General features: G+C 44.4%; 1 protein-coding gene across 3 annotated transcripts; it reads right to left on the reverse strand.

The window, feature by feature from the left end:
- Window positions 1-819: 819 nt before the first annotated feature.
- Window positions 820-16,333, reverse strand: BEND3 (BEN domain containing 3). 3 transcript variants are annotated; one of them, XM_069974799.1, is made up of 4 exons: window positions 15,988-16,333; window positions 14,110-14,169; window positions 6,026-6,225; window positions 820-3,503 (listed from the first exon to the last, which is right to left on the reverse strand). In XM_069974799.1, the coding sequence occupies exons 2-4, from the start codon at window positions 14,150-14,152 to the stop codon at window positions 1,269-1,271; spliced, it is 2,478 nt and encodes an 825-aa protein (XP_069830900.1). In that variant the 5' UTR covers window positions 14,153-14,169; window positions 15,988-16,333; the 3' UTR covers window positions 820-1,268. The 3 variants fall into 3 exon arrangements, with proteins under 3 accessions (XP_069830900.1, XP_069830901.1, XP_069830899.1); XM_069974800.1 differs by lacking the exon at window positions 15,988-16,333 and adding an exon at window positions 15,709-15,979; XM_069974798.1 differs by lacking the exon at window positions 15,988-16,333 and adding an exon at window positions 15,285-15,979.
- Between the last annotated feature and the right edge of the window lie 748 nt (window positions 16,334-17,081).

Here is a 17,081-nt window from a genome sequence, read left to right on the forward strand (position 1 = left end):
AGGGTGCCTTTAATAGTGCTGTGTATTCTTCCAAGTGCAAAAGAGCATTCCAGAGATCTGAAATACTATGGGCTATCATATGTCTCTGTACCACCTCCCTCCCTGATTTACAGTCAGGTCTCGGATTCCAGGCTGCTGTCTCCATATCACATGCCCCGTGGATGTAAATAGCAGTGCATGCATGATAAGTGTCTGAGGTTGCACCCACAGCAGGGAATCTCACTGAACTGCTCTGGAAGCCAGGGAGACGAAGGGGGGCAACAAGCCACACCAGGCCATTGTACTTTAGGGGTCTGGGACCACCTTTGACACTTGGCTGCGATGAAAAATGTAAAGACAGCACTACTGATGGTATTCTGTGTTCTAATGTTACGATCTGCAGACATGTTAGGTAACTGGCAATATGTTGCCAGTTACCTAACATGTCTGCAGATCGTAACATGAGCTGCAGCTGAAAGATTTGTTTTAGATGGGCATGGTCAAAAAGTTTTGGGCATGGTCAAAACTTTTGACGTCCCATTTTTTACATTTCTTTTTACATTTATAAGGCATTACAGACCTGAAATATGCTTGCGTAAAGAAGTACTTAGTATCGTCTAATCTTTATACCACATCTTTTACACAATCCATATTGCAGGAATATTTTTTATAATCCCACATCTAAACATAAAAACACCTACATTTAAAACTCTGAGAAGACACTTTTTGTTATGTTTTAAAAAATATATATTACCTAGTTTTTCAACTCCACTTTTGAAACTCAACATTTTTATTTTTAATAAAATATAGTATTTCTAACACAGATTAAAAAAAAAAAAAAAATAATAATAGTGAAACTATTATAATCCAGGGTTGGACAATGTTCTGATAAACTTCAATTTCTAAGGGAACTTATGCAATACAAGACATATGGTTCTTATTATTATATCATGCATAAATAAAATACGAGTCAACCAATCAATACCCTAGGAGCGTAAAAAATGTGTGATGATGCAGAAATATTACATCTTCAAGAATAAAGTGAAATACTACAACAAAAAAAAAAATACAAAATATAGCAAAACTCAGGAAATTGACAGGGTAAAAAAAATACCAAGAAAAGACAAAACATTTTTTAAAATGCAGTGCAAATATGCAGTCGGTCTCACATTCTGGAAAAGTACTAAAAACATTGTCCTATACCTGTAATATTCAGAAGAAGACAAATATGTTAAAGCAGCAATATAACATTTCTACAAACACAATTTGAATATTTTACTAAGTATTCTTCAGCAGGTGTTAATTTGATTTTTTGTAGCTTTTTTAAGTATATCACATTTTTTTCTGTTTGGGCGTCTGCACCTTTCATCAATACTAGGAATACATTCGTAATGCCATACTTCCTCCATCTTGTCCACGGGGTACACTGCTTCCACATAGTGTCGAATTAGCCTCAGTCTTACAGGATCAAGCTGCTTCTTATTGCATGCACCTGAGTGGTTATATTGAAGTCTTAAATTTTCTGGGGTAAATAACTCTGGAAAAAGTCTTACCAAAAGTCTGGCAGCAAAATTTCCAACAGAAAGACTCTGCTGAACGATGTCCCTAACTTCTTTGTCACTTAAAAGATACACTGAAGGCACAGGAAAGTCTGGAGGTGGAACTACAATCTTATCTAGTGGTATTTTGCAGAAGTCCTTTGTGCTACGTTCAGGAGGGAGAGGTGGTCCTTCAATCAGATCTCTGTATCTTTCGGTGTTAATGTCAAAAGAAGCAAAGTCTCTATTCTCAGGCACTGGAACATAGACCCTCCTCTGCTGTTGGTAAGATCTCCTTTGTTCAGTATCTCTTCTGCGACACCTCTCATCCAACTTTCCAACAATTTCCAGCGTCCAAACTCGGTCATTCTTTGCCCTGGGATAAAGTATTTGAACATAATGTCGGATAAGTTGTAAACGTATAGGATCGAGCTGTTTCTTTCCTAATGATCCACTGCAGTTATATTGTTTTCTCAAGTTCTCATGTGTGAAAAGCTCAGGGAACAAATGAACAAGAAGTCGTGAAGCAAAATTACCAATTGATAAGCTAGTTTCATATATATTTTTAATTTGCTCTTTGCTAAGCAAGAATTGTGGAAAAGGAACCTCAAAATCAGGTAGAGGAATGTCAACCTTATCAAAGTCAAGTGGAACGAGCCATATTTTTTTAGATCGCCTTCCTGATTTTTCAGTATCTGCCCCGTCTTCTTCTACTTTTATAATAGACAAGTCATCAGGCAAGTTTGACTCGAAGCAGTCATCCCTAGCATCATCACATTCACTACCATCCATAAACATGCTTTCCAGCTCATCATTTATTCTATTTATACATTGTTGCAGCCACACTTCTTCTTCTTGTACTTCTGGAAAGTAGATCTCTGTATATTGGCGAATTATTTGTAACCTGTGTGGATCTAGAGTAAAACCTTCAGGATTTGTAAAATACCTGTCTCCAAATTTTCTTTGGTTAAATATTTCAGGAAATAATCGATGAAACAAAAATACAGAAAATTCACCCGGAGATGAAGCCTCTTCTAAATATTCATTTAGGTCTTGTGAACTGAGAACATTGTCAGAGACAATGGGAATGGCCCTCTCCAAACTACCATTGTCCTCCTGCTCATTACTTTCAACAAAGTGAGCATTCTGACTTGGCACACTTTCAAAAAAACTGGAGGTTTGCATTCCATGGTGGGTGTTCTCCATTTCTCTTTCAGCCCAAAACCGATTAAAAAAGTCATTTATCTGAGGTAAGACGTCAACTTGCCATACAGTGTTGTTTTGGACAGAGGGATAGCATGCTTCAACATAGTTTCTTATGAGCTGGAGATGTAGGGACTCAAGTTTATGTTTGCTAAAGAATCCACAAGTGCTACAATTTCTAGGCAATGCGTTACTTCCGAAGAGCTCTGGAAACAGTTGAAACAATAACCGACATGCCAGATCACCTGCTGAGGAACTTTGGTCCATCACCTGTTTTAGTTCAGTGCTAGTTAGCTGATATTCAGGCGGTGGATGAAATTCTGCCACCATTTCATGGGGGCTGACTTTTTTCTTTATTCTATTTACCTCGAGAGACAGAAGGTCAACTTTACTGTGAAGCTGTGTCATATTGGAATTAAGAGTGTTGAGTGTGAAAAACATTTTTTGTATCAGAGAGTATATGTTTGAGTCCTCAGTTATTTGAGGACTACCATTGCTGCTAGACTCTCGTTTACGCACATCATTAAATATGCGAATATATGAAGTGTTGACCTGACTTCCTCTTTCATAAAGGTCATTAGATAACACGAGATCCGATGTAATAGGATTTCTTTTCTCTGTAATTTTATGTGAAATCCCGTATAAAGGTTTTCTATGAGAAGAGGCAAATTCATTGAACATTTCATCTCCTTCATCTGAAGAAGCATTATTCAGCTCAGGATTATTTCTTAAATCCAGGTTTGAGGGTTCAGACTCTCTGTTTCTCATACATGAAAGCAGACTCTAAGATGCAAAAGATATGTAATTAATACGTGCAAACAATCATTTTAAGCATTTTAAGTTTGATGGTATATATAAAAGCATGAATCAATCACTGATTGAATTATAGCAAAAGAAATTAGAATCCTAACATCTTTAACCCCTAGACGACCCTGGACGTACAGTTACGCGGAGCGCACTTCATAGGAGGTGGGGGGCCGGCTGCAGTGAGCAGCTGGCACCTCACCGCTAATAGCAGGCTGCAGCGATCGCGCTGCAGCGGGTCATTAACTCCTTAAATGCCGCAACAGCGGCCGCGGCGTTTAAGTGTAAGTGACAGGGGGAGTCCCCTGTCACTTACCGATCGGGACCCCTGCAGTGTGACTGCGGGGGTCCCGATCGCTGTATCGGACCGCCAGAGGTCTCTTACCTTCCTCCGTGCAGTCCGATCGGCGATCTGCTCACTGAGCCTGCACAGGCAGGCTCAATGAGCAGATCACCTATCACACTGATTAATGCTATGCCTATGGCATAGCAATGATCAGTGTGTGTAATCACACAAGTGAATGTTAAAGTCCCCCAAAGGGTAAAAAAAAAAAAAAAAAAGTAAAAATCACTATTACACTACCCCAAAGCCCCTCCCCCAATAAAAGTTTAAATCACCCCCCTTTCCCATTATATAAATAAAACATCTAAAAATAAACATATAATATACCGCAGCGTGCATAATTGTCCGGTCTATTAAAATATAACAAGTGTCATTGCAAACGGGGTACGGCGTACACGATAAGAGGGAAAAAAGTGCGCAGATTACCGATTTGATGTTACATTATATATAAAAACAATTTTATAAAAAGTGATCAAAACGTCCGATCTTCACAAATATGATATTAAAAACTAGAGATCATGGCGGAAAAAATGACACCCCATACAGCCCCGTAGGTAAAAAAATAAAACCGTTATAAGCGTCACAATAGGCCGATTTTATTAATGTATAATTGCCAAAAAAAAGGATTTCATTAAAAAAAATATATATAACATTAGAGAATCTGTGTAACCTGCCTGTGGTTGTGTTCGGGCTGACCTATAGAGTAATAGTATCATGTCGCTTTTACCATATAGTACATTACGTAGACACAGGAACCCCCCAAACGTTACCATATTGCATTCTTTTTTACGATTTCACCTATTTATATCTTCATAAATAATATATTTGGAATTCTGTCATACATGTTATGGTAAAATGAAAGACGCCATTACACAGTACAACTATTCCCGTAAAAAACAAGCCCTTACATGGCATTGTAGATTAAAAAAATAAAAGTGCTAGAGCTCGTAGAAGGGGAGGAGGGAAAACGAAAACACTAAGATAAAAATTTGCGTGGTCCACTGGGTCATTTGGGCCTGGTCCTCAAAGAGTTAAAGTACCATAAGTAAATGTGCTATATTTTCCTGTACATCATTAGTGGAATCATTTGTGCCATTCATTCTGTGTGCCTCTAAACATCGCTTGCCTTAAAGCCCCATATACTTAGCCCTTTCATGAAGTCCCGCTGCCGAGAAATCACCGTCAGAAGCCCTGCGCATGTAATGCTAATTATTAAGAATGACTGCTCCAGTCGTTTTTTATGGACGTCAAACTCATCTCTGTTACACAGCATAAAGCGCGCGCAGCGCTTCCGACAGCGGTTTCTCATCGGCGGGACTTGGTCCAGGAGCGGGACTTTATGGAAGGGGTAAGTATATGGGGATCCATCGGGGGGTGGGGTGGGGGGGGAGTGTCAAGCTGGGGTGAGCGGTTCCCTTTAAGTAATTCCCTGTAAATATTAAAATATACAAGGAGTTATTTCACATATGTCTCTGCAGATCAGCCATTTCCCCCTTTTCTCCTACCTGTCTAAGACAATATGCTTTCTTCTGTTTACCCTTTATTATTTAGTGTTACAGGCCTATAAAGCATGATTGTCGCCTAGCCACTTGCTTTATGAGAGTTGCTTACTAGACAGCAATGCCTATTGTCATTGTCACTAAGAACACAAATTACATTCAATATTGTGCCATAATATCAACCATTTTTATTGCGCAATCAACATCAGATCTATCATCTCTCCTTAATCTGTGCCTGCATTCCCACTAGCCAACAGGAATGATAATAGTTGGCCAATGTGAATAATTTTTTTTTTTTTTTTTTTTAAGAAATGAGCAAACTATTCAAGGTTCGGTTTTGTACAAAATCTCTTGAGGTGCATCTATAACACCCAAACTAAGGTTTTTGGTTCCTGCTATCTGTCCTCTCTGTATAGAAGGTGGATACAGCCTGAGGACTGTCTGGAAGACAGGGATACAGCCATAGGCCATATACATGTTTTCTAAGCGGTACTCGGGCTGTATCCACCTTCTCCAAAAGCAGGCAAACAGTGGGAATCCAAAGACGATCGTTCATACTAACTTGAACCTCGACAGGTTCGCTCATCTCTAGTTATATAGTTATAACCCAAGTAAATAGCTAAAAGAATGTTTCCCAAAAAGAAACATGCTGTATTCACCTCTGAAGCAAGTCGTCTTTTCTTCAAAATTGTAAGAATTTCAACATCATTGCTTGAAGTTTCAGATGTGTTATGGACTGGTTTCCGTTTACTGGTCTGACAGTTAAGGGTAGATTCTGGAACTAGCTTCCTTACAGAAATAGGACGGGAACAAACCACTCGATCCTCTTCACTTGATGATTCCACTTTTACAACTTTGACTGTAATGTCCAGATAACACTGACATCAGATACTAAATATTTACCCAAACATACAATGCACGTAACATGAATTCAACCGATGCTGGTCAATACAGCAGTATAAGGGGGAAAAAAGGAAGACTAGACTATGACTATCCTGCACTAAACATGAATTACTCTCTAAGTATTGTATTTGCCCTTTTATATTATCTAATCCCTGCCCACAGTATGCCAGGTAATGTCGTAAACCAATAGAATGGTTTTTACCCATTTACCAATGGACTTCTGCCACTTGCAATCACCAGGTTGCCTGCACCCCTCAACACTCCAAAGAAACAAGTGAAATTAAACCCATTGTGGGATATTTTTCAGTGCAAAGCTAAGACACATAGCAAACAGATTTCAGCTTTAGGGTGCGTTCACACTACGGAATCTGTGCAGAGAACTTTCCACGGATTCCGCCACTCCCGCTTGAAGATCTGTCCGTCCCATAGGCTTCATTCTGTGCTCAGCCAGATTACGCTGTCCGCCCAAAGAATTGACAAGTCAATTCTTTTTGGGTGGACGGCGAAATTTGCCTGAATAGAATGGAGCCTATGGGACGGGCAGATCTTCAAGCGGGAGCGCGCATGGAATACGCTAGAGGTTATCTGTGCGGATTCCGTAGTGTGAATGCACCCAACATTTCTTAGATCAGATGTCAAAATTAAAGAAGCATTAGTTTCTATAGACAACACTGTTAATTTTAGTTAGAACAGGACCATGCTTGAGCCGTTTTGTGTTGAAACTTTTTACTAATCGAAACATATCAATGCCACCATATACTTTGGGTGGATGCCATTTAGAAACATGTCTATGTGAAAAAGTAAAAAAATTGGGTGTGGAGTTTTCATTTACACTGGTTTTAGAATGAAGTATTAGGGTGGGTTCACACTACGGAATTCTCTCGGATAATATCCGCGGAATTCCGTCGGCTGTCCGCGCGCCTTTCCGCCGGCTCCATAGACACCATTCTATGGGCTGGCATATTCCGCCGAAAGAAGTGACATGTCACTTCTTTCGGCGGATAGTGGAATACGCCGGCCCAAAGAATGGTGTCTATGGAGCTGGAGGAAAAGCGCGCGGCCATGCTCGCGGACAGCCGACGGAATTCCGCTGGGTTTATCCGCGAGAATTCCGTAGTGTGAACCCACCCTTTTAAAGGGAATCTTTAAGCTGCAATTCATGTTTCCTGCTGCTGAAATGTTTGATAGCTGTTAGATAAGGGAGACAGTAGCTTTCATGTCTGTCTGTGATCCCAGAACCTAGAAAAATACTATTATTATATAGTAAGAAGAGTCAAAGAGGCTTTCCTGAGCTCCTGAAGTGCTGCAAGCTGTAAAACCTCCTTACTCCCCCTCCCATTCCTGATCCTGCTTGGAGCTTCCAGGTGTCAATAAAGTAGGGAGGGAAGACAGGAAGCATTCCAGTTTGCAGCAGATGAGGATCTTGAAAAAGCCTCTTTGACTTTTTGTACCAGAGAATAAAAGAATTTATCTACATCCCGGAAGCACTGCTGGATATATGAAAGGTACTCCATCTACTTGTCCTAAAAGCTTAGTGTCAGTGAAAGATTCCTTTCAAAGTATCCCTGTCAAAAGCTTTTGACATGTCACAGCGATACATACAAAAAAATTATTTTAGGGTCTGGGTGTTCAGACCACCACCACCAATTGTAAGCTATAGCTAAGAGATAAGCTTGTCTAAGTGCTTCACTGCCCTCCAAAGACTTAAAATAGAGACTGCAGCAAGAAGAAAAGGGCAGCGAGTCCCTGGCTTTATCGAACAATCGGTGGCAGTCTGTACACCAAGACCCCAACCAGTCACTAATATTACACTTTGCAACACTTTAACTCTCTTCTTGACAGTGGCGTAACTACCAGGGTCGCAGCGGTCGCCGCTGCGACCCGGCCCGCCACAAGGGGGGGCCCCCCCTCATCAATCACTCTTGTGACCGCAAGCATTGTGTTGCTTGCGGTCACAAGAGGCCATCTTCGTCTGTCCCCGGATCATGCTCTGCTGCCAGGGGTGTCGCGTCCTATCCCCGGCAGCGCGCGCATCATAGAGTTCCCTGTGTGCCTGTTACCTCTGGCACAAGGAGTGCACATTAGAGACGCTCCCTGTGCTGGAGGTCCCAGCACAGGGAACTCTATGATGTGCGTGCTGCCGGGGATAGGACGCGACACCCCCGGCAGCAGCGCATTTTTTTTAATTTGTTTTCATAAAGGAAAGAGGGGGCTATCTATAGGAGGGAGGGGGCCATTTATAAAGGGGGGGGGGGGGAAGAGGTGGCCATCTATAAAGGGGGCAAGAGAGGGGACCATCTATAAGGGGGGTGAGAGAAGACCATCTATGGGGGGGGGAGGGGGAACCATCTATAAGGGGGGGGGGGGAGAGGGAGACCATCTATAAGGTGGGGGGAGAGGGGGCTATCTATAGGGGGGCAATATATAAGGGGGGGAAGGGGCCATCTATAAGGGGGGGCATCTATAAGGGTGGGAGAGGGGGCCATCTATAAGGGGGGGATACACAGAGGGGCCATCTATAAGGACGCTACATAGTAGGGGGTATATACTATAAGGTGGGATACACAGAGGGGGACCATCTATAAGGAGGCTACATATAGGGCATACACTATAAGGGGGTCACATAGAGTCAGCCTACCCACTAAATGAGGGCATAAAGGGGCCAATACAGATGTGCAGTTTGTAGAGAGATGAGGATGGTGTCAGTGTGAGGAGCCTAATATGTCTGTCTGGCAGATTCTGTGGATTCGTGGCTCAGAGAAGTTCTTATGATGGCCCAGGACGGATGGAGAAGATGATGAAAAGGGAAGAACTCCCATAAGAGAAGATGCCCTCTGTGAGTCACGTGATATAACGGCACTGGAATGTATATGGTGTACAGAACCTGTGTGGAGCTGCGTCCACCTCTATATGTACAGTGGATGTTATTCAGTAGCAGCGGTGGTGTTAGTAGGTGGTGGTATTAAGTCAGTAGCAGAGGTGGTGTCATTCAGTATGTGGTGGTGTTAGTAGCAGCGTTGGTTAGTCAGTATGTGGCGGTGTTAGTCAGTATGTAGTAGTGTTAGTCAGTATGTGGTGGTGTTAGTCAGTACCAGTGGTGGTGTTAGTCAGTACCAGCGGAGGTGTTAGTCAGTATGTGGTGGTATTAGTCAGTAGCAGTGGTGGTGTTAGTCAGTATGTGGTGGAATTATTTGTTACTTGCTATCTGGTACTGTGTTTTATTGGTCTTAGTATACAGAATTTGGTCAGTAACAATGTGGCGGTAATATGTATGGTGATAATATTTTCTCTTCCTATCTTCCTTATATGCTGGTGTTATTGGTAATATCTGTTAGGGTGTGTGTATATATATATATATATATATATATATATATATATATATATATATATATATATATATATATATGAGGAAGGGGGGGGGGGCCCAAGTTGACCTCTCGCACCAGGGCCCAGGAGTCATTAGCTACGCTCCTGCTTCTTGACATATATGAACTTTACTATAAGTAGAAAATAAAACAATTACTACATTTTGGAGGGTTACTAGTGAGGTTTACATATTACAGGGGCTCCATGGGAATTTGCTCCAAAATCTGTAAAGTTTCTTGAAGTGTACCTGTCATTACACATCCACTTTCCGCTTTGAATTTGAAAAAAAGAGTTGGATTTATAATGGGCTTCTATGGAGCCTTTTTTTTTTTTTTTAACTTTGGGGACTGGGGAGAGGAAGCGCTGCATCTGCTGTCCTCTCCCCGTTCTATCTCCTGATCAGTACCTATCAAAACTTTTATGCAAAAGAACACTGCAGAGACACCATCACGTGTCTCGACGTCAGTGAACTAGCCCGACCTTCCTCCGGGAAGGAACAACCAAGCCAAGGAATGTCTCCAATTAAGGAAACCACCTAAGCAAGGTATCCATCCACAAACAGCTGTTTCGGGGGGTTTGCCCCTCATCAGTGTGGAATAGGTTTCTGGCTAGTAGGTTTCTGGGAGCAATGACTAGTAAGTGCATGCAAAATGAGGCTGGTTGACCCTTAGGGAGATCAACTAAAACACAGCAGAGACACCATCACGTGTCTCAATGTCAGTGTATTCTAGAACATTGCCCCCTGGGAAATCAAATATGCAAAAAAACACTGCAGAGACACTATCAAAACCTTTGACATGTCTCTGTGACATGCCAAAAGGTTTTTATAATGACAAGTACACTTTAAGTTAAAGTGAATGGAAACTGAAAGGAATGAGGGCTGATTTGCAATACCCCTTGCCACCACTACGCAATGTACAGAGCTAAGGCTTCCAGCTAATGAAGATTGTGTGCATCAAAGCACTGCAGCTAGCACAAACAGATTTATAGGGGTTCTGGTTGTCAGCTACCAGCCAATCAGATATTGGTATCCTATTGTGAGGACAGTCAATCAACCTATGAAACTGGCCGTTAGACATGTGCCAGCTGAAACTGGCTGTTAGACATGTGCCAGCTGAACCCGCCAATTTCAGCAGAACTGGTCGACCATGTAATGTGTACAGTGGCCTCCCAAGAAGGATCAGGCATGTGGCATTTTAAGTACCTGATTATTTTTATTTGTGGAGAGATCAGCTGTAGAGATGCTTGAGTCTATCTGCATCCAGAAAATTCAGCGTGGCTGAAGAAGTTGGATGCAACCCTAGAGAGTAATGGAAAACATGGTTCTTCAAGACAGGCTGCATCCAACCTCTTCAGCCACTGCTAATCAAATGCTGAGACTTCCAGGTTCTAACAGACTTGAGCATCTTTGAGCTGCTCTTATCTCTAATCATCTGCTACAACAGGACTCTGGATATGGCTTACCCCACTCTCTCTATTGAAAACACATGCATGCAGCTGTATTGGGGGAAGTGGGGTTGGGCGAGATAGCTATGTGTGGCCTGCTTTAGGCCATGTTCACACAGAACAAAGGATTGGCCATGCTGAAATTTGACAGATGCTTCATACAAATTGGACTATCTGCTGATCCCACCAAAATAAGCTAACATTTATCTAGATCAGGGGTAGGGAACCTTGGCTCTCTGGCTGTTGCAAAACTACAACTCCCATCATGCCTGGACAGCCAAAGCATGATCGAAGTTGTAGTTTTGTAACAGCCAGAGAGCCAAGGTTCCCTACCCCTGATCTAAGGTATATACCCTGCTTAAGTACATGAAATATAAATAAAATAACCAGGGTTCTTTCAGTTAATGTATCTAATACACACAGAAGATATATGAACATTTTCTAACAGAAAAACTGCCTTGGTTGTCCATACCAAACAACTATAGCTCAGGTTTAATTTCTAGAGCCTAGTGCACACTGAGTAATTTCAGGCAGAATTCAAGCTGATTATGAGGCGGACTGTGCCCTAAAAGCAATGTGAATAAGCTTCCCATTGAGTTCAATAGGAATTCCACGACTTTGTTTACAAAGAATAATTTAAACATGGATATTTTTGCCACAGATCTGAATTTCACCTTATGGCTATGTTCACACAACGTCCAAAATAGAGAAAAGGCACAGTTCTTTCTCCGTTTTTACAATTAAATTCAATGGACTTTTCAATTAAGCCCCACCCAAAGGCCACTTAGTAATCCAAAACTAGTATAAAGTACCAACAGCCTTCATTGCACTAAGGCAGGGGTGGGGAACCTTTTCCATGTCGAGGGCCGGTCGGGCCTTAATAAAATCATTCGAGGGCCGCACTCAATGTTATACATGTTATACCGTGCGAAACAGTTAGTAGCGGGGGTTTGCAGCACCCGAACAAGGCAAAGTATTGTTCCCCTAATGCCCCTGCTATTGTAGTTAACCCTCTGTGATGCCCCTTGTACCTGATTTGAATCCTTAGTGATGCCCCTGGTAGCCTAGTTAACCCCCCAGCCATGTCCCTGGTGGCCTAGTTAACCCCCCCAGTCATGTCCCTGGTAGCCTAGTTAACTCCTCAGTCATGTCCCTGGTAGCCTAGTTAACTCCTCAGTCATGTCCCTGGTAGCCTAGTTAACTCCTCAGTCATGTCCCTGGTGGCCTAGTTAACCCCTCAGTCATGTCCCTGGTAGCCTAGTTAACCCCTCAGTCATGTCCCTGGTAGCCTAGTTAACTCCTCAGTCATGTCCCTGGTGGCCTAGTTAACTCCTCAGTCATGTCCCTCGTGGCCTAGTTAACCCCCCCAGTCATGTCCCTGGTAGCCTAGTTAACTCCTCAGTCATGTCCCTGGTGGCCTAGTTAACTCCTCAGTCATGTCCCTGGTGGCCTAGTTAACTCCTCAGTCATGTCCCTGGTGGCCTAGTTAACTCCTCAGTCATGTCCCTGGTAGCCTAGTTAACTCCTCAGTCATGTCCCTCGTGGCCTAGTTAACCCCTCAGTCAAGTCCCTGGTGGCCTAGTTAACTCCTCAGTCATGTCCCTGGTAGCCTAGTTAACTCCTCAGTCATGTCCCTGGTGGCCTAGTTAACCCCCCCAGTCATGTCCCTGGTGGCCTAGTTAACCCCCCCAGTCATGTCCCTGGTAGCCTAGTTAACCCCCCAGTCATGTCCCTGGTGGCCTAGTTAACCCCCCAGTCATGTCCCTGGTGGCCTAGTTAACCCCCCAGTCATGTCCCTTGTGGCCTAGTTAACCCCCCAGTCATGTCCCTGGTAGCCTAGTTACCCCCCCCCCCAGTCATGTCCCTGGTGGCCTAGTTAACCCCCAGTGTCTGCCCCAAATGAAAAAAATAAACATCCCACTCACCTTTCCTCCGCTCCCACGCTGTCCAGGTCCTCTTCTCCCTCTTCTCTTCTGTGCCGGTCTTCTCCTGCAGGCGCCGCGCGATGAAATGACGTCATCGCGCGCGGCCCGCAGGAGTCAGAAGACGTGCGCCGCTCTGCGCCGCGCTGGTGAGGCAGGAGCCGGCATACAACACATCTTCCTGTATCTGTGCCAGCTCCTGCCTCACCAGCGCGGCGCACGTCACAGGAGGGCAGGAGTCAGAAGATGTGCACCGCTCTGAGGGGAAGGAGCCGGCACTCACAGCATCCTCCTGGCAGCTGTCACAGACACAGGAGGATGCCGTGTGTGTCGGCTCCTTCTCCTCCAGAGCGGCGCATGTCACAGGGGAGCCGCGGGCCACATCCGGAGGTGTCAGGGGCCGGATGCGGCCCGCGGGCCGGAGGTTCCCCACCCCTGCACTAAGGGGAGGCCAGACAGCTAAATGACGTCTGTTATTTTAGACTCAAAATGACAGACATAATTTTAAACGGAGCTGAAAAACGTTGTGTGAACATAGCCAAAGAAATTATAAGTCAATTCTTAATGCAAAATTTGCTAGCAGAAATCCTTTAAAGTAAATTCTGCTCCAAAATGCCTAATTTTGGCTTAAATTTGACTTAAAGGGAAACAATAAGCAAGTTAGCCGAATCTACTGATCTACTGCTGATTACTTGGTATTGTGCACAGGATGTTAAAGATAAAGGTATGTTTCTTACATTTATCTTGGGCGCTGTTTCTGTGCAGTTTGTAGGTAAATTTCTAGGCTAATAATGCAGTTTGGTGCACTGGGGGGCTGAATACTGGCCTCAGTGCACTGATCTGCCCACCTCTTCTAATGAATATCAGTGGAGCCGGCCACGGGCGGACTGGATCAATCAACTGGGGGTGGAAGTCCTGCCTAAGTGCACCAAACCACTGTATTAGCCTAGGGATTTAACTACTAACTGAACGGAAAGGGCACTAAGGATGAAGGTAAGAAACTTTCCCTCATCCTCAGTGCCCCATGCACAACTGGGACACAACTCGGCTAACCTGCTGATGGTTTACCTTTGTTTACTCAGTGTTCACATGCTTAAGGGAAATACCTTTAGTATCATCATCTTCATCTCGGAATTCAGCCGAATTCATTTTCCTTTTAACTTTTCCTGTATAAGAAAATTAAAAAACAAAAACAAACTATCACTACTGTAAAAAGAAAATGAACCCTTCACTTTCCATTTTATTTAAGAATTTTATGCAAAATTGAACAAAAATTGGGATTTATTTATTTTGTTTACATACAGAGAATCGGACATCTTTACTTTGGCACGGTTTACACTGCGTTTTTTCTGTCTATTACAGTGGTTTTCATTTTAACATACATAATAATGGTCAACATTTTTGTTAACGTAAACAAAAAAATCTCAACCATTGTCTTTTATAAAGTAAGGGTACTATTACACGGAACGATAATCGGCCGAATCTGCCCGATTCGGACGATTATCGCTCCGTGTAATAAAGACGACGATCAGCCGATGATCGTTGTCATCGGCTGATCGTTGATATAGGTTAGAACCTATAATTGTCGGGCACCGACCGCGCATTGCTACGTGTAATAGCGGTGCGCGGTCAGCGACTGACGATATACATTACTTATCCATGCTCCGGGGCTGCTCCTACGGTCCGCTTCTTCCCGGGTCCCGCGCGCTCTAGCTTCAGAGCGGCCTGTCAGGGATCGCCGCGGCCTGTGATTGGCTGAGCGGCCTGTCAGCTGACAGGCTGCTCTGAAGCTAGAGCGCACAGGACCCGGGAAGAAGTGGACCGCAGGAGCAGCCCTGGAGCGTGGATAGGTAAAGTATATAGTTAAAGCAAGGGCTGCAGGGACATCGGTATTCCCACATCCCGTATTCTACGAACAGGGAAGTCCTGTAGTGGAGTCTTTCCCCACCCTGCATGATGTGTCATGCCAAGAAAAGGAAAAGCGGTAGAATCCTTGTGGCACTGTAAAGAGCACAGTCCTCTCCCGACTGTTTCACGTGACGAGCCGGGCTCCTAATGTAAGTCTGTGTCTTTCATCGACGAAGAGTAGGGAACGGATAGCATGGTCCTCTCCCCGCTTATTCTCACGATCGGTACGGGTGTGAACACTCAGACCAATCAAAACTTTTGACATGTCTATATGATATGTCAAAAATTGTTTTAAAACGACAGGTACACTTTAAATCACCGTAAAAGTGTCCAACCTCTGGATGTAAGTGGAAAAAAGTGGCATGTCACTTACTTGTTGTAGATTTTACATGGAAAACTAAAGGATTAGCCTCACTGATGACAAGTGAGTGAGTTCTTGCGCAGAGCTGCAGTGGAGTACGGGCTAATGCACACGTCAGTACACGGACGGTGTTCTGCGGACTGGGTCTCGGAGCTCCCAGCATCATGGCACTGGGTCAGTACAATAGCACAAACTTTTAAGCTGTTGAGGAGCTCCCGACATCATAATTCATCATCCAGTCCGCAGAACATCGTCCGTGTACGGATGGAATTCTACAGACGTGTACATTGGCCCTAAGCTGAGATTTCCGAGTTGTTTTTTGGGGAGAGGGGTTGCGCAGCAATGGTTCTATAGCAAACTGGCAACAGGCGGACAAATCCAAGTTTCATCGCCCACTAAAGGCTACTAAGACTGAAGAATAGGTGTGAGCAGTAACCATAGCTACAGCCTGTGAGGGGCGGAGACGTCAGCTGATCACTCCCCTGGTGCTCTGCCGCGGCGGTTCGGCGGGCTATGACGTCACGAGGTGGACGCGGCGGTTCCACCACAGGGTGAGCTGTGCAGCTCCTCGCCTGCTCGTGGATGAGGGAACTGTGCTGTGACTGTTAGCCGTGACTTCTTCGTTCCAGTGTGTGGCTGCACATCTAGCAGCCTGCAGAGCCTCGTCCCCCCCGCTCCCCTCCGTGTTTCAGGTCGCGCTGTGGTTCCCACTTACCTCACATGGACACCAGTTTGCTTTTGATGTGCTGCGCGCATATGTGTGTGGTGTGGACAGTAAGGACGCGGTGTGAGGGGGCTGCCTCGGCTTTTCTTCGGGTCCCTTTCCCACTGCCTCCCCCCCCGGCGTGTCTTTGTGTGCTGCGTGTCCGTGCGCTCTCGCGTGACGTGACGGGACTCCGTGTGTGTCATTTCCGCAGAAGGACACAGGGAGACTGAGGCTGCTGTGGGAACAGCCCCCTGCCCTGTCTCTAGTGAGGCACTGCCGCTGGCAGGACACGGCGGGGGGTGGGGGAATCACTTCTCAAGGACACTGTCACTCGTGTTAGCTGGAGATCGCGCAATGCGCACGTGACTTCCCGCCAAACTTTTCTCTCAGGCAGCTGCTGTCCGCTTTCCCGCCCATGGACAAACGTAGACTGGACGCGTTCACATTGTGTGGTTGTCATCCGTATTTATTCTGTCCAGAGCCAGTGTTCAGCTATGTCAGTATATTGCCTCTACCTTCTGCTGCATTGCAGGGAGAATCATGGGTGGGTGCCTTAGAAGCGTGTTGGGTGTGTGGAGCTTCATGTGGTGTTTGTGGAAATTGTGGGGAAAATGCAGATAAGTAAACTGGGGGGTTTTTATGCTGTTCACTTTGCTTAAAACGTCCATTATCACTATTCTGCAGGACGGTATGATTACAATGATACCATACTGATAAGGCACTGTTATATCAGGCGATTATCGGCTGTACTTGGCCAATTATTTGGCCGTTCTGATAATCGTTTGGTGTAATGGCGCATTTTAACAGACAACAATTTGATTGTGGTCTTCCAACATGTAAAAATAAATCCCGATCACATCAGCGACAGTCTGCTGCTTGTCGCTCCATGTTATAGGAGCGGCAGTCTGACTTAAATGGGCTGCCCGGGCGATCTTAGGACTGTCAGGCTGGCCCCTCCTGCTGTTCTCTGTGCTCTCTCTCTGTCTGTACGTGTAATAGTACAGGCAGTTAGCTGGGAACGAGGGGTGAGCGCTCGCTTACCCCTAATATTGTGCATGTAATACGTACTTTAGGCTGCTATCATACACACAGTGGAACATTTA

Source organism: Dendropsophus ebraccatus, chromosome 6, assembly GCF_027789765.1.
Source record: "Dendropsophus ebraccatus isolate aDenEbr1 chromosome 6, aDenEbr1.pat, whole genome shotgun sequence".
NCBI lineage: Eukaryota > Metazoa > Chordata > Amphibia > Anura > Hylidae > Dendropsophus > Dendropsophus ebraccatus.